Below are 18,396 nucleotides of genomic sequence, written 5' to 3' on the forward strand. Positions count from 1 at the left end.
TGTATTCTTTTGAACTATGACAATAAACAAAGAAACTATCCTTCTAGACCTATTTATTATTAATTTTAATTGTTAACTCAAAACACACAGACTGCTTCCTACACTCAGCTTTCTAGAGCTACAGAGAAGGCTGAAGACCCAGACTTCCAAAAATGGCTGGGCTTGAGTCTTCTAGCAAAGACACCGTGTGTGTGTGTGTGTGTGTGTGTGTGTGTGTGTGTGTGTGTGTGTATCACATATTTATGCATATTATATATATGTTTTCATATATATAAGAAAAGTCAATCATATTTATAAAATATATCTGTGGCATGCAATATATATCTATATCTATCCATCCATCTATCCTATCCAGCCATCAAGGCAGGATAGTAAGCCTGGTCTACATAGGTAGGTCCTATTTGTAAACACACACAGACACACACCCCTATTCATTCAAAAGGCTTGATTGATAAAGCCTGCTTTAACCCGAAACACTGAAATGAAAAATATGTTTTCACAAAAAAACAGTAGTGACAATCAGATCTACTCTTCAAAATATGACATTAGGGAATTTAAAGTTCACAGCATTAAACATAATTCCAGAAAAATCACAATAAAGCTGCCTTTCAAAGTAGCAGTGGCTGTTCTTTTAGAGGACCTGGGTTCAATTCCCAGCACCCACATGGCAGTTTTCAACTGGAACTGTTCACATCCAGTTCCAGGGGATTCAACATGCTTACCTAGACATACATGTGGAAAAAAAACACTAATGCACACTCATGCACCCAAATTATTCATCCTTTAACTTTTAGGAGTTCTGTGACCATTCCACTTGCTACATCAATAAAAGGTAAAGAAATGTGACTCAGATTCTCAAAGGAATTTGGCGACCCCTAAATGTTAAAGACTCCAGGATAAAAACATTTTGCCCAGGAATCTCAAAGCAGCTTCAGCCTTGGGTGGCACTGGGGGGGCAGGCAGGACACACCCAGTCACCAGCAGTAACCGAGCAGTGATCTACATACCACTGGCACTGATTCCAGCCCTGGCCTCTGCCCAGGAGCACACCAGCTGCTTTCTAAAGATGCTTATTCAGGATTGCCCGCATCGTGAAAACTGGGGGCCTTGTGGTACATGGCCGTCCTCACTCAGTGTCAGGCCAATCTCAGGGGTTGACTATCTGTCGCCTTCTAGACTGACAGAGAAGGCTGTAGACTCAGACTCCCAAAAAAGACGTCCACTAGGAATCCCAGCCTTAATTTTGCCCTCACTTCTCACTAATAGTCTTTGTTCTTCAGAGAAGCTCGTCTTCTGAGTCACATGGTCCTGCTAATGTTCCTAAGACTCCACCGGGCGGTTTGGCTGGGTCAGGGATCACCCACAAAGTTGGGGACAAAAGAACACCTCAATAGTTTGCTTGAGGCGCTGGTTGTCCCAGTGCCCTCCTCAGGTAGCACAAGCCTGAAGTGATTTCCAGCTGCTAATCCATCTCCACCCCCACCCCCAAACTGGAATTTCAGGCACGTGCCACCACATCCAGACCAGCTACTGAGGTTGCTTTTAAAATTGCTTTCAAGTGTGTACCTGTAAAGGCATCTTGCCCACTCTGTCCACTAGAATGTCTTCTGTTCATTAAGTGGAAACTTTTTAAGAAAACATGTTTTCTTCTAAGTGCTTTCCTTTCTGAGCAGGGGCAAGCAGCATTAAGAAACTGAGTTAAGGTCTTACCTTAACTGCAGAGGAGAGAACACCCAAATAAGCGCTGCTTCGAAACAAGTATCCTAACTACCTGGACACACTGGACCATTGGTGAGACACGGGACTCTGCATGATCTTTTCCTGGAGACTTTACGATCCCTTATGATGGTGTACAAAATACATAAATGCCTTCTCAACGAATGGTGTGACCATTCGATGATACAGAAAGGGGAGACATTCTGGTCATTTTATACAAGTGGAAACCGAGTCAGTAAGGCTCAGTAGGCAAAGCTGAGCTCACAGGATCAAGGTCTTGAAGAACCAGTTAAGACCAATGCAAAAATAATCTTTACTACCCTTTGCTGTTTTCATTGTTAGGATCTTAAGAGCTACCTTTCTAGGATGCCTAAAGAGCTAAAGAAGAGCAGCTCCAGGTGCCTTTTGCCCCTGTCTCTTAAAACATCAGTGCTTCAGGCTTTACCACAAAAGGAAGTGTTTCCTGGCATATGCAGCGGTGTTCCTATGACGTGGGTCTCAGATCTGAGTGCACACAAAAACCACTCAGATTCTTCATTCATGAGGAATGAAGCACTCCCCTCACTGACCCCCAGTTTCCAGAGGTATGTGGTGAACCTCAGGAACCTGCACTTTCATAAGTGCTACAGGAATCTCAGTGAGGAGGTCACACCTCACAGCAAACAGGAGGCTGTATTCTCACCTCCTGGTGAGCCACAGCTAGTTAAGGGGCAGCAGAGGTGAAACTCAGCTATTCTCAGGCGCAGTAAGCTTGCCCCATTCCAACTGTTTGTCCAGCACTGCAGTTTAATAAGCCTGAGCTGGTGGCTACACCTTAAACCCCAGCTGTTGGAGTCAAGAGGCAGATGGGTGTGAGTTAGAGGCCAGCCTGGTCTATATAGAGTTCAGGTCAACCGGGACTACACAGAGGGACCCTGAAATAATACTCCTCGAACAACAAACTATACAGGTATACAGAGCACAGGACCGACAGACAGCTGCCTCTGACTGTGGATAAATACACTAGAGGCAGCACACTTAAGAGGTGCTGGGACTTACTACTTCTCCCCGTGACCCCAACCTGAAATAAACAGCAGACAAGGTCCTTGAGGCTCAGGAGGCTACTCTCCTCACTCGGGGCTAACTCTTCACTTCTTACCTTGCTCCACGTTCTCCACTGTCCCATACTCAGCCAACAGTCCATCCAACACCTGTAATGGTACAGGAAGAAAGGGTCACAAAAACCGACATCGGTTTCCCTCTGTAAGAGAAACACGCTAATACGAGGGCACAGGAGTAATGTAATTAAGCCGGCACCTCAGGTCCTCCATAAAAAATGGAACTTAATGAATTTGAGGACCCAGGGCACGCACTTTCTCTCTTCTTTTTTTCTTCTCCCCCCCCCCCCTCTTTTTCCCTCTGACTGTCTATTCACTAAGGTGACACCACAATGTTGGAGTCTTGGTAAATGAACAGCCATTATCCTCAGAGAACCAGAACCAAGCTGCTGAAATGAGAGGCAGGAGCGGACAAAGCTCCTACTTCCTCAGGGGTTAACAATCGTCCCTTCAGCTGCCCCCAGGGTCTCCTTATCTTCCACGTAACATCTTGAGGATGGAGAGAGAACAGTAAGGAGTTCACACTGCTCCTGCAGAGGTCCTGAGTTCTCTCCCAACACCCGCCTGGCAGCTCACAACCTGTAACTAGAGTTCCGAGGGATCAAGTGGCCTCCTCTGGTCTCCTGTGCCCCTGCACTAAAGCGCTGTACAGAGACCCACACTGGCACACATAAGTACACATAAAAATGATACATCTTTTTAAAAGTTTGTTCTTTTTAAGATTTATTTTTGAGACACGGTCTGGCTGTCAGAAGCTCTGGCTGCCCTGGAAATCCCTATGTAGATCAGGCTAGCTTCATTCAGACTCAAGAGCTCTGCCTGCCTCAGTCTAAGTGCTAGAATGAAAGTCTACAGCTCTATGTTTGGCTGTTTTGTATTTTAGAGTGGAGTGTATGTGCACACATGTACGTATGTGTATATGTGTGTTTACATGAGGACACACACACAAAAGGATGGGTGTCTGAAAAGGCCCGAAGTATTGGATCTGGGGTTATAGGTGATTGTAAGCTGCCAAATTTGACCACTGGAAATTGAACTTGAGTCCTCCAAAAAGAGCCAACTCTCCAGCTTGATCCTTTTCTCTCTTCTCTTCTCTTCTCTTCTCTTCTCTTCTCTTCTCTTCTCTTCTCTTCTCTTCTCTCTCCCTCTCCCTCTCCCTCTCCCTCTCCCTCTCCATTTCTGTTTCTGTTTTGGTTTCTTGTGGGCCAGGGCAGTTTGTTCTTAACAGTGAGGCCACTCTTTAAATTCTACGTTTTGTTTTGTTTTGTTTTGTTTTTCAAGACAGGGTTTCTCTGTATAGCCCTGGCTGTCCTGGAACTCACTCTGTAGATCAGGCTGTCCCCGAACTCAGAAATTTGCCTGCCTCTGCCTCCCAAGTGCTGGGATTAAAGGCGTGAGCCACCACACCCAGCTAATTCTACTGTATTTTAAGATAGCAATCTCAGAACTTTTAGTGCTCTGAAAATATCTTAACTGTTAGTCATTGCAACCAATTCAAAACGAAACAACAACAAAAAAATGTACTCTTACGAACAACTTAGTTTCTACAGGCCTCGACCAATCAGAAGGCACACACGTTGTCTCTGGCTGGTGTGCTGGTACTCTGTGGCCGGGTACCTGAGGGAGCCAACTGTGAGGGGTCAAGTGCACTGGGCCAGGGAGGGACAGACAGAACCTCTAACTCACTTCATGTACCCTGTGACCCAGAGGTTTTGGGAGGAAGTTTGAAGGCCTTTGATTCCTAAGTAAAAGGTGGGTCATGGAAGCATGTGTGCCCAGGCTTACCTCCCACTGCAGGTGAGGCGGGATGTTCCGAATCTGGATTTTTCTGCTCCTGTAAAGACAAGACCAATCTAGATTTTTTTTTCTCTACACACTCAAACTTTAGCAAATAACAAAACCTCAGATGTGAGATCATAATCAAGTTCACTATCCAACTGTATCTACCAAAGCATACACAGACATTCCTATTGTAAATAGTAAATAATCCGGAGAGAATAACAAGTTAAAGAAACTACAATTTAAATACAGCCTTAAATTTCCAGTTTCCTACCAAAGCAGTCAGAAGCTATGATCATTCTCTCAAAATATATATGCTTGCAACTGACCCTTATCCTAGGCTCATGCACAGCCAGTAAAGTCACAAATGCTATGGGCTTAAACAAAACGAGGCTTTGTTTCAATTTTCAGAAATTTTATTTCTGGTAGGTAATTTTTCATAATTCAATATTAAAACATAAAAAAATCTCCCGCCTCCTGGTCCTCGCAGAATTCAACACTTGTATCCTCCAGCTCTCTGTAAAAACAAGCTTATGTCTCTTCCAAATATACCTCACACTCTCCTCACTGGCTGTAACTCCATGTTTCACTGGTAACAGTGCACCGACAATCCTCCCATCTCAGACAGAAAGCTTCCTACCCAGCCGCTTTCCTTATCACAGTCATTTAGACCTTTCATTCAGCTTTATTCTTTAGATGCTCTTATTAGGACATCCTGCTAGTCTAATGGCTCTAAATGGTTCCGGTATCTTCTGGGTTTTAATGTAAAACAAAACAAAACAAAACAAGTCAGGCATCCAGGTTTCTTACATTAACACTCTCGGCCAGCCTGGGAAGCAAGCAAGCGTGGTCTTTTTATTTCTATCTTCTGACAGAATGTTAAACCCTGAGAAAGCACATTAGTGCAGAGGTGTAAGCACACATTTGGGGAAACGCTGGAGAAGGGATGTGGTGTTCACAGTGGACCCCCATTCCTTTCCCCTTCTTTCTTGGGCCAGTATTACACAAACAGTGGCTATACCCAGTTACACACTCCCCAGGGCTTCAACCCAGGCAAGGCCTCAGGCAAATACTGTGATTTCGGCAGAGGGAGGGGGAGAGACAGAGACAGACAGAATAGGGGAACCAGTGAGTGGGGGGCCTCACTCCCTCCATGCACATGCAGGGATGAGAAAGCATTGCTGGAGGTGCCCGTTCCCTCACACAACAGTGGCCTTGACCCTCTGGACATGGATGCGTCTTCTTCCCAGGGTCTAACATGGTCTCAGAAGACAGGTCATATGCTGGCTGGAAGCATCAAGACTACGAGGTAAACCGTGTTGGCTGCGGTAAGATCACGTGTTCAAACTGCTAGGCAATGTATGGAGGGTGCTTGAGACACGGTTTCTCTATGTAGCCCTGGCTGTCCTGAAACACTCTTTGGAGACAAGGCTGACCTCAAACTCAAACTCTGCTTGTCTCTGCCTCTTGAGTGCTGGGATTAAAGGCCTGCGCCCCTAGGCCAGGCTGATGTGTAACTTTTATAGTGTGAATATGCTTTGTTAGTGACTAGGATAAAGAACCTTGAGTCTTGAGCCAGGATAGAAAAAGAAGCAAAAGGCTCAAGAGCTCCTGTCTGTCTCTGTGCTGGGAAGGCTAGTCTCTCACACTCACCAGCCATAGCTTTTAATAAAGAGGCATGCCTATGGTGGCTACATAGAAATTCCCTACCTAAGCTGTTACCAAACGCATCTGTAGAAAAAGTCATCAAAATTTTCAAGAAAATAGAATATTTCTAAAGGAAAAAAATGTTATTTCCAAATATAAATATTGACTCTTAACTGATAACCAATATAGCCCATAGAAACTCATACATGAGCTCAAATATATTTGAACAAGGATAGCTACTGCACACCTACCTACCAGCAGATGATAAGCAAGGACAGAACTGTAAATGTACAGGAACACATGGCTGTAAAATGGAGCAGGCATATACGCATGTGCACATGCAGGGAACTTTCCAAGACATGTTGCTACCAAAAACCAACTACTAATGAAGCTGATCCTGGTTTTGTAAATTGTCTTTAATTATATGTGCATATGTATGTGTGTGGGGGTATGTACACCATGTGTGGGTGCCCACGAAGGTCAGAATCAGAACCCCCAAAACTGGAGTCACAGGTGGTCGTGAGCCACCCAACAAGGGACCCGAGCTTGCAAGAGCAGCTTATGCACTCAGCCACTGAGACTCAACACCAGCCTCAGAACTTTCTTAGGAAAAAATAAACTATATATACGCACGAACTCTTTTTCTGGGACACAAAGGACTCTACATACTACTACATACTAAGACTCTTTCTCACTGTGCTCATTGTGTTCATAATAGCCAGAAATTGAATCAGCCTACATGAATGGATAAAGAAAGTGTGGTACGTTTACACAACAAAATATGACTCAGCTTTAAACGTTTAAAACTGAAATCATGAAAGTTACAGGTAAATGGATGGAGGTAGAAAAAAAATCATCCTGAAGGAACTCTGACCACAAAAGGCAAATATTGCTAAGTATCTGCTTACTTGTCAGCTGTTAACGTCTTTGATAAGCAGGCTCCAGTCAATATAACTCCTGAAAGGCAAGCACTTTACTGACTAATGCTTTCCCCCAAATTCTACACCTGTAGTTTGGGTTGTAGACTGATTGCCCCACCCACACCTCCACTCTGAGAGCAAGAGTGAAGGCCACAGTGGGACTTTTCTCCGCTTTTGTTTGAACTGAAAGCACAGTAGGACCTTAAGTTAGCAAATAAAACTACAGTCATGTTTCCTGTGGCTTTTAAACCCAGGAACTTGGGACTCAAATACAAGTCAACTGCTTACAGTAGGGCAGGGCAGGAGGGCCACTTCCACACCAGGACAAGGGCAGTCCAATCCTGGGGTCGTCAGATGGCTGACTCTGCATCCCGATCAACTGTAATCACGGCACCGTTGTAGATTCAAAATGCACATGACCCCAGCTTAGCTTCCAGCGCACGGATGTCTCAGGGTATTCTCTATGAATGCCATTATTTCTGTACTCTAGATTCCCAAAGGTGATAAAATGTGCAACTAGGTGAATTTCAGATGAAATAAATGCCGATGACAGATACCAAGAACTGGAAAAATTATTTTCTCCTGATAGAACTTGTTGGAAGCTTTGACCATGCTGGGCCGGCTATTTCAGCCGAGAACGAGTTAACGTGAATTGTAGGAACCTAGCTCATTGCATCCCAGGTTCCATTTTAAATGTAGGCTCAGGGAAACTGTAGAGATAGAGAAGCAGAGGAAGCCAAGAGCATCCTGTGGGATTCAAAGAGAAACTCTACCCAACTAGGTCCCACTTGTTTCTACAGCAACTCTGAGATCCATCAAGTGACATGGGGTCCTCATCTTGGGGGGAAATTAAAGCACTATGGAAAACCTACTGTCTGCACAGCAGGGTGGGTATGCTGACTGACTGTAGGGCTCAGCAAGCTCACCTGCTCCAGTCACATAGGCAGGGTCTGCGAATCTCACAAACTCAACATGGTTGATCATTTCTTAAATGTTTCCCACTCCTTAGTTTTGAAAGTTCTCTTTAAAACTTCCGTGATCATCTGACCTATTACAGGAGACAAGATCCCTGACAAGAGCCGAGTCCCACCCAGAACCTAGATCAATTATGGTTTGCCTCCAATACGCTCCTACGTGGTGAGCAGGAGCGATGTCATGGACAAATCATACAATGACTAAGTTAGATATCGCAGCGATCTCTTGGCAGAGCACTGTCCGTGGACAACTGCAGTTATGAATAATGCAGTGACCCCCTTACTCTGTAGACATATATTCCTAAAGCCATATGGTCCCAGGAGCTTACAACTCACATCTGCATATCAGACAACTCCTGAAAGCCATGATTGGATGGAACAAAACAGCAAACAGAAGTGTCTCATCTGTGTGGTCTGTGGCAACGAAGCACTGTGGACTGGGTGGTGGCTGGCATGTAGATGCGAGGCCAGCCTTCAGTGTGGGTCCTTTGCTGAGTCATTGTGTAGCAAAGAGTCGCAGGGGCACCACTCTGAACCATTATAACCTTGAGGATCAGGATTTCAACCTAGGACCTTGGTGGAAGTGGGCACAGCATAAAGTTTCAGACCAAAGCATTAAGACGAGAAGGAGGAGGGGGAGATTAGGAGGCGGGGATACTGGCACACGACAATGCCAACAGTCTTCTGAAGCTTCAGACACAATTTCCTATAGATACCATGTCCCATTGCTCTCCTCAACTCATACTTTACAATATAAAGTATAATAGCTTTAGCTTTCCCATCTTCTCTGTGGGCTGGTACTCTCTCCGCTGCCCCTCTTCACTAGTTTAATAGGATGCAGACTAATAAAGTCTCAAAGACACAGAGAAAACATCCCTCAGTTTTTAGGAGGTAGGTTTCCCCAAACTACAAACTGCTGTTTATCTCAATGGCTCTGTGCATCTCACTGAGGTCTGACCACTCCCGGTGATGCTGCTATCAACATCAAGACTTTTCAGTTCCCTATCTAAGTCTCAGTTAGGGAGTGATAGGGCTTTTTGCTTTCTACATTTAAATAATTGCTCTAAGGAGACCACACTGGAATTGTCAATTCAACAACAAAATTTTGTACTTCAAGTATGTCCATTGTTTCGTTAGATCTTGGGTAGTGTGTATCCCTTTAGATAGAATAACAGGTCTTAGAAATAAAACGTAGCTTTTCCTCTGGACATCGACCTCACAGGAGATTTTCACCACACTCTCCTACAGGAAGGGTTATTCCAAAAACTTCCCTATAGGTGGGGACATAGGGAAAATCACCAGCGACAGGCCATGTCATGCATGCTTCATGGGCCAAGATCAATTTTGAGAACCTCCCCAAAATATAGGTGGGACAAATTCCGAGAGCTCCCAATAAGGGTAAATAAGGGCATTCATGCATTGCCTGAAAGGAAACCTGCATTTGAATTCAGGAACATGAGGCATTTGATATAAAGACTGCATCTGTCTTTGTAAATCTCAAAGATGCACGCTTGCTTTGGCTATCCAAGGTTGAAACACAAGGAAAGAAAGACAGCATTCCATTTAGCCTCTCTCTTTCTGCTGTCAGAATGGGCCCAGTCTCCCCCGCCCCAATCCTGTTGCTGGCAGCCTGGCACCTCCCCATAGAGACAGTGGGATCGTTGGCGACTCCAGAGCTTATGTTGATTCTCCATCAGTCCAAAGGCCATATAAAAATGCCTGCCACAGCACAATTCATTAGATCTGTACTCTGGAGTCTATTAGTCTATTTCCTGGGTTAGTGATTCTGCTTCCCCCACCACCTCGGGGTCATGGTTCCCACATGTGATAAATAATTTTCAGCTTGACAGAACTTAGATTCACCTGTGAGATGAGAATCTTGCCATGCCTGTGGGGCATTATCTTGATACAACAATTGATCTGAGAAGACCCATCCTAACTGGAGGTAAGATCCTTCCTTCCCTGGGCAGGGGATTCTGGGCTGTATACAATGGAGAAAGCAGATGGGCAGTAGCAGCATTGGCATTCACCGCTTCCCACTTCTTGATTGTGAGATGATGTAACGACCTATTTCAAATCTTGCCGCCTTGACCTTGCCATTCGGGTTGTACCCCTGACCCTGTAAACCAGAATAAACACTTCCTCGGTTGAGTTGCTTTAGTCAGAGTTTTTTTTTTTTTTTTTTTTTTTTTTTTTTTCCCACAAACAAAAAGAGTAAAACAGAAATTGGCACCAGGAGTGGGTTTTGTGGCTGTAATAACTAATTTGACCTGATGGTGGTGCAGAGGCCCTTGGAATTGTTTTGTGGCTGAAATATAGTAGCGTTTGGTGCTTTATGCTACAAAAGCCCCAGCATGCTGTAAGTGAAGAGGTCAGCTCAGGGCCTTTGGAAAATTCCACCGGGCCCCAGAATATGAAGACCCCTCCCCTCCTGGAAGAGAGGTCATGGAGCACATAGGCACCCCTCCTCTCTGGGAGAGGCCGATTATATGCTGAAGAAGCTCTGAGACCCCAGCAAGAGTGGAAGAAAGGATGTTACAGTTTTACAAAACTTTGTAAGTTCCAGGTAAAGGAACATTAAAATTCTTCCGCTTCTGCGTTTACTTTTTTTCCTTAAACACCGTTTTAAAGAACAACAAAGACAACGGTGTTTGAACAGCATTTGGAGGCTTTATACAAATGAAGAGATGAGGTTTAAGAAAAATAAAGCTAGCATAAGGAAGGCAGTAGACATCTGACTGCCTACTGTATACTATTTGGTTTAACACTTACAATACTCTCAGAAAATACTGGCAGTCCCAATTCTGACAGAGCAAATTCATGCTTTAGGCAAGTGTAACTGTGCTGCCAAGGCTGTGTAGTTAGTCCATGCCAGGACAAGCTTGCTTCCAGAGCCCATGGGCCGGACAGGTCAATCTCTGTTAAAAGCAACTTCCCAACAGTAACAAGTTCAACAGTAGTCAAGTGTTAACGAATGAGCTTTGTGGTTAGGCGCCACAAATATATCCTGCAACTGGAGGCTATATGGAGGAGCACGTCTCCTTTTAGCTAAGATGAGTCTTATAATCATATGGGCACTATATGGGAACAACTGTAATAATGATGGATGTATTGAGCATTCTAGAAGACTGAAAGAGGAAACTTATGGCAAGCAGATCTTTGGACATTTCTACAGCCAATAACCGAAGTATGGAATCCTACTTACACCCACTTGTGAGTTAACTATTGGGCAGGTCAACTCATTCAGGGAAGCTGCTGTTACTATCACACCCAGTTAGTGACAGGCAGTGTTAACAGGGAGGCAAAGCAGCCTCCTAAAGTCAAAGCTAATAGAAAGCAGAAGCAAGATTCAAGCTCACACTCCAGAGACACCAATTACCTTTCATCAATAATCCCTGCAGTTCTGAGTAATCTGAAGGGAACTGATGTCTCCATGACCCTTTTGGGAGTCCACAGGGGTAAAATTATTTCCTCATTAGGCCAAGATGTCAAAATGCTTCCCACATGCTGATATTTGCAAAGGTTGTGCAAATAAACAGCGACTCCAACTACAGGGTGCCACGACCTGATTGGAGACGTGGGCACTGGGCTGTATGAAGTGTCATAAAGTCCCACTGTCATATGCTGTTGAAGCAGCAACAATTATTAAAGTTTAAATATGTAGACTCCGGAGTCAAATTCACACACAGCAAAAGGTGGTACAACAAAAAGCATGAACACAGACCCCTGCTGCACAGGGGAGACAGCTCGGAGAGATGGGGACAATCGGAAGTTGGGAGCTACTTTCTGTCTGGAAATCCAAATCCACTAACAAGAGACTAGTAATGGCAGACGCTTAGAACTGGGTATGTGGGCTGGTCAGATGGCTCAGTGAGTAAGAGCACCGACTGCTCTTCCAAAGGTCCAGAATTCAAATCCCAGCAACCACATGGTGGCTCACAACCATCCATAACGAGATCTGATGCCCTCTTCTGTGTCTGAAGACAGCTACAGTGTATTTACATATAGTAAATAAATAAATCTTTAAAAAAAAAAAAAAAGAAAGAAAAGAAAAGAAAAAGAAAGCTAACAGAGGTTGGGGGGTGCTTGTTTAAAAAAAAAAAAAAAAGAACTGGGTATGTGACAGACATTTCTTGAAAATGAACAAAGCGAAGTTGTTACTTTGAGGAAACCAAAACACATGCATTTGCCTCCAATGCTGAAATCTGACATCTCAAGTGGAACTTAGAATTTCAAGTACACATGTATACCGTCAGGAGCCTATAGCTTCCCTATATCTGGAGGTTTGAGAGTGGTCATAGCAGAGAAGCGTGTAGTTTTATGACACTAACATAGCGTGTTAACATTTGTAAGCTCTGAACTGCTCAGCCATCCATTATTTTTCAGCGGCAACATCCTGCAGTCAGTCATCCATGCTTTTAAAGCAGAAGTACATTAGGAGTTATTCACGGGGCTAGAAGGATGGCTCAGTGGTTTAGAGTACTTACTGCTCTGCAGAGGATGCTGGGTCACTTGTAGTTCCAGTTCTAGGGGCTCCAGTGACCTCTGATCTCTAGGCACCTACATTCATGTGGTGCATATAAATGCATGCATGTGTGTGCACACAAATAAGAAGAAATAAATACATGAATCTTCTTAATTGTATTCAGATGGAGCTGGCCTAGTGGCACAGATGTACAGTCCCAGCTACTCGGGAAACTGAAGCAGAAGGATCATAAATTCAAGTCCTGCCTGGGCTTCAGAGTTGAGTTCAAGGTAAGGCTAGACAATTTAGTGAGACTATGCATCAAAATAAAGAGGGTGGGGATAGGTCCCTGGTATAGTGCTTATCTAGCAGATACGAGGCTCTAGGTTCTATTTTTCATAATGAGAAGGAAAAGGTAAGTAGGTAAGTTGTTCATATGGTTTCAGAGACTACATCAAAATGAACCTTTAAAAAACTACCACTTGGGAGTTGGAGAGCAGACCCAGTGGTTAGGGTCACTCGCTGACCTTTTAGAGGACCCAGGTCCATTTCCAGAGGCTCAAAGCCGCCTGTAAGTCCAGTTCCAGAGGATGTGATGCCCTCTTCTGACCTCCACAGACACTGCACATTTGTGGTGCACAGACATCCATGCAAGTAAGACTCTTGTACACATGAAATAAATCTAAAAAGAGACACTACAGGGGCTGGAGAGATGGCACAGCGGTTAAGAGTGCCAACTCTTCTACCAGAGGTCCTGAGTTCAATTCCCAGCAAGCACATGGTGTCTCACAACCATCTGTAATGGGACCCGATATCCTCTTTTGGTGTTGTCTGAAGAGAGCAACAGTGTACTCACATACATATAATAACAAATAAATAATAAATGCTTTAAAAAGAGAGAGAGAGAGAAACTACTATTCATCAGTTTGGGTGCAGCATCAAAGACAGATATACACAGTAATCTGAAAGAGCTATGAAAACTCTCTGGGGCGATGAGTCGTCTCAATGGCTACAAGAGCCCAGTCTCCTGAGTGTGACCTCTGGAAACCACAAATTGGAAGCAGAGAGATGATGCCTACAAGTTGCTCTCTGACCTCTACACGAGGGCGCCCCATGACACCACGGGGCACCATGGTGGAGAAAAGATGTCATGAGAGATGCTCACGCGCCTCAGCCTGCTCCTGCTTCCTTCTCTCGCACTGCTGGGGTCCACCCTGCCCCTCACCATGATGCGGTCTTCCCGTCGTTCATCTCCTCTTCCCTCTTACTGCATCAGGCTCTGCTGCTCTCTCCCATTCACCAAGGAACTTGGGAAGGCTGCAGTGAAGTGCTCAGGTCTGTGGAAAACTGATCTTGCTTCTTTATCTCTACCGGGTGACGACAGACTTAGACCTCACCTAGCCTCGCTCCTTTATTTTATTGCAGACTCGACAAGCAACGGCAGGGAGTGGAAATGCCCTACCATCCCAACTTCTGTTATGTTTCAGGGAAACTGAGGCCCAACAACAATGGGGAAAGAAGCTAAACAGTTTAAATGAGGAACAGTTAAAAGAGAGATGTCAGCACATACTTAATCCCACCTACATAACACACTGTGGGCCAAGGTAGAGGCTGGACTGTTGGCTGGTGTTTTGTTCAGATTTAACAGATATTCAATCAGAATAAAATAAATGAAATAAACATAAACGTGTACCCCTTAAAAACATACAGTAATGTAGAAAAGTAGGAAGCCTAAGAGACTCTGTATAGATGGAATGGGATTAAAAAAAAAAAATTTGCGGGGCTGGTGAGATGGCTCAGCGGGTAAGAGCACCCGACTGCTCTTCCAAAGGTCCAGAGTTCAAATCCCAGCAACCACATGGTGGCTCATAACCATCCGTAACAAGATTTGACGCCCTCTTCTGGAGTGTCTGAAGACAGCTACAGTGTACTTATACATATAATAAATAAATAAAATCTTTAAAAAAAAATTTGCAAACTTGGTGATAAGTAACATGTCCATATTGCAATTTAAGGATTTGTTCAGTTACTCAGAAAGGATTCAGGTATTCAAACATCACAAGGACTTTAGGACTGTCTGACACTCTTAACACCTTTGTCACAAGGGGGCGCAACTTTCCTTACAGATTCTGCAGCCAGAGGAAAGACCTCTGCCAGAGTCTCTCTGGCTCTGGGCATCACAGCAGCAATGGGCATCTACCGGTGTGCAGGTTAATGCCTTCACTCAGTATGCATTAGTAAATTCTACCAACAGCTTCGCGTTGGACAAAAAGAACCCACTTCTTCCAGCCAGGATCAAATAAGCAAACCCTACCTTAAAAACCAAGAGTAGGGCTGGCTCAGTGGGTAAGAGCACCCGACTGTTCTTCCTAAAGGTCCTGAGTTCAAATCCCAGCAACCACATGGTGGCTCACAACCATCCATAACGAGATCTGGCGCCCTCTTCTGGAGTGTCTGAAGACAGCTACAGTGTACTTACATATAATAAATAAATCTTTAAACAAACAAACAAACAAAAACCCAAGAGTTTCAGCTCCTTTTAGAAGAAGGAAGAAGAAGACTGACCTGCCCAAGGCCAGAGAGATCATGTTCTCTTGGGTTTTATGATATTTCTTTATCTCTGTTATCACTTGTATGTCTAATTTGAAGCCAACACCTTGGTAAAGAGCTTAATTACAGGGCTCCTCTGGGAAGATACAGCAGGCATGAAGTCAGAAGAGCTGAAGACCCTTGGTCGCTAAACACTCCTAACCTCGCTTCGTAGCTGCTAAGTCTCAGAAACCCACTGTATCCCCGGGGTACCTCCATGGTCATCACCAGATTCCAAACTTGTCCCCGAATTGACACTCATAAAGTGAGTGACTAAGGGAGCACTAGAGGCAAACAGTGTGAGAACAGATGAATCTAAGCCATGGGCACACACATCCTTAACTCCACTCTGACCACACTGCTCACACCAATAAGACTCCCCTGAAAACTAGCTGGCTTGCTCGCACCCAAGAGTTTTACTCAGTAGACCCCCAGGTCACCTTTTACAATACTGTTGTTGGATCAAAATAACCAGATTATAAAGTAGGTTGCCCCTACATCTGGTTGGATCCAGAACAGTCTTCATTAGGACTGGCTAAGCTCCTTCTAAGAGCAGCAGTGGGCTACCGATGGTTCCCTCCCGACAGGTACCACATCCCCTTCAGGTTTCTGCTGAGTTGATGGGTACCTCCCTTGCCTGACTGCCACAAAGCAGAGACAATTCCAAGGCAACCATGCAATTGTCCAGGCAGGAATAGAGGGATCCTATAAGACACTTCTGCCTCCTATCCCTGGCTATAAAACTGTTGCCACAATAGACCCAAGACATTGGGGTTCCCAGGAGTTCCATGCTAGGAAATGCAAAGGCCGGGACTCTGGCTCCAGCCACAGGGTGAGCGGATGTCAGTCTGATAGACTGGAGCCCTAACAGCAGCGATGGGGTGGGTCACGCCTTTCCTAGGACTGATAGTTATTCATTCAAGCCTCCTGCCTGCTATTTAAGCCTAAATTGCATGTTAGGACAGGGAGATGGCCGGAGGGAGAGTTCTCTCTCTAGATCTTTGTTCTTCCTCCTAATGTGGCCACACTGAATAAATAAATCTCTTTCTCTATGTTTCATAATTATTTATTTAATTGGCCCATTGAGGTTGGGTGGCTAAAGCTGGCTTAATAAGGCTGCCAGAGCCAAGGCTCTGATCTGCTCTCCTTTCAGCAGCTGTAACCTAAGGTTTTATGTGTCAGCTCTGATGTCTGTCCCCTCCCGCGGCGGTACTTACAAGATGGTTCCATACCCATGCAGGGATGATTCGAGGGCAACTGAACTGCCTAAGCAACCTACTGCTCCGCTTCACCAAAGGTGGCTGTTGATCGTTACACTCCTATCTAGTTTATAATCTGAGATCCCAGCAGGGGGCACCAAGAGAGAGAGAGAGAGAGAGAGAGAGAGAGAGAGAGAGACTGAGACTCTGATAGAATTAAAAACCCAAATGCTCATGACATTCTCTGTGACATCGTGCTGAGTCAGCCTGGCTTCCCCCCCAACTGCAACCAGACTCTGCCTTCTGACCCTGATATGCAAAACTGTGTAATCAGAACTGGGTGACAAATCCATGCTGGGAAGAGCAGGCATGACCTCAGCCTTCAAAATTAGAACTACAGGAGCCCTCAGCAGCTCAGAGCGTCTCCTACACAGCTTCCCCCACTTCCTTTAGGACTTTAATTCTCAAGCGATTACATTTTACCATAAAAAAAAAAAAAAAAAGAATTTTTTTTTTTACATTGAACACTGTTTTTTTCTTTTAGAGGTTTTTAAAAATTAATTTTAGGAGCTAAGTTTTAGTTGGCTCTGTGTTTAAAAGCACTGGCCGCCTCTTGTAGAGGGCTTGGGTTCAGTTCCCAGCACCCACATGGCAGCCCACAGCTATCTGTAACTCCAGTTCCAGGGGATCCAATGCTGTTTTCTGACTTCTGCCAGCAGCCAACAAAACTCTCAGACATACAGGATTTTTTTTTAAATTATCATTTTAGGTTAGTGCGTGAAGTCTTGGGCTATGTTATAGCATTTTCATGTGCAGCATTCATTTTTATTTCCTGTTTTAATGACTGCAAAAATATGGTGTTTGTGTCTTTCACATTCATTTTTAAAAAAAGATTTATTTACTTATTTCATGTATATGAGTATACTGTAGCTATACAGATGGTTGTGAGCCGTATGAGGTTGCTGGGAATTGAACTCAGGATCTCTGCTTGTTCCGGTCCAAAGATTTATTTATTGTTATGGGTAAGTACACTGTAGCTGTCTTCAGACACTCCAGAAGAGGGAGTCAGATCTTGTTATGGATGGTTATGAGCCACCATGTGGTTGCTGGGATTTGAACTCCGGACCTTCGGAAGAGCAGTCAGTGCTCCTACCCACTGAGCCATCTCACCAGCCCCCTTCACATTCATTCATTCTTTTTTTTTTTTCTTTTTTAAGATTTATTTATTTATTATATGTATGTACACTGTAGCTGTCTTCAGACACTCCAGAAGAGGGAGTCAGATCTTGTTATGGATGGTTATGAGCCACCATGTGGTTGCTGGGATTTGAACTCCGGACCTTCGGAAGAGCAGTCGGGTGCTCTTACCCACTGAGCCATCTCACCAGCCCTTCACATTCATTCTTAAGGGCCATCAAACATCTCTTTCAGCTGTACTTTGGCTGTACTTTGCAAGAGTGCCAGCTCCTCTTTAAATTCCTTCTGATCTGCCAACATCTTTCTGAATGCACGCACGCCCTTACCCTGAAGAAACACTCTAGGCAGTGCTGTTTCCCAAGAGGTCAGGAGTCCAAGGGTAGCTCACATCCGTGATCAACTCCAAGTGTTGACATAAAAGTCTACAACACCATGCATGAACATGCACATGTCTTAATAGTATAATTAAAACAAACAAAAATATGGAGGAGGAGATACACTAAATTATAACAGCCGTTATATTGGGAGTTTATAATTGGGAGTTTCTGATGTCCTGATAAGAGGAACTATTCTAAAGAGAGATGGCTCTGTAGCCTGCCCGCCCTCCTGCTTCCATTGAAATAAGAGACAGCAAAGAATGAAGGTTTCTCCAGGAATTCTGTTTATGGGCAGGGGGAGGATCTCTCTCTGTCTCTGTCTGTCTGTCTGTCTGTCTGTCTCCCTCCCCCACCCTCTCCCCCTCCCCCTCTCTCTCTCTCTCTCTCTCTCTCTCTCTCTCTCTCTCTCTCTCTCTCGTGTGGGGGGGTGTGTGGG

The 18,396-nt window shown here is 44.5% G+C and overlaps 1 protein-coding gene across 1 annotated transcript in view; it reads right to left on the minus strand.

Annotated features, from left to right (window-relative positions):
• Igf2bp2 (insulin like growth factor 2 mRNA binding protein 2) overlaps positions 1-18,396 on the minus strand; it is a 100,773-nt gene that overhangs the window by 23,156 nt on the left and 59,221 nt on the right. Inside the window, exons 3-4 of the mRNA XM_021209951.2 lie at positions 4,599-4,647; positions 2,855-2,906 (exon numbers count right to left, since the gene is read on the minus strand). Coding sequence (XP_021065610.1) covers positions 2,855-2,906; positions 4,599-4,647 — 101 coding nt within the window. The remainder of the gene's footprint in view (positions 1-2,854; positions 2,907-4,598; positions 4,648-18,396) is intronic.

Source organism: Mus pahari, chromosome 12 (assembly GCF_900095145.1).
Source record: "Mus pahari chromosome 12, PAHARI_EIJ_v1.1, whole genome shotgun sequence".
NCBI lineage: Eukaryota > Metazoa > Chordata > Mammalia > Rodentia > Muridae > Mus > Mus pahari.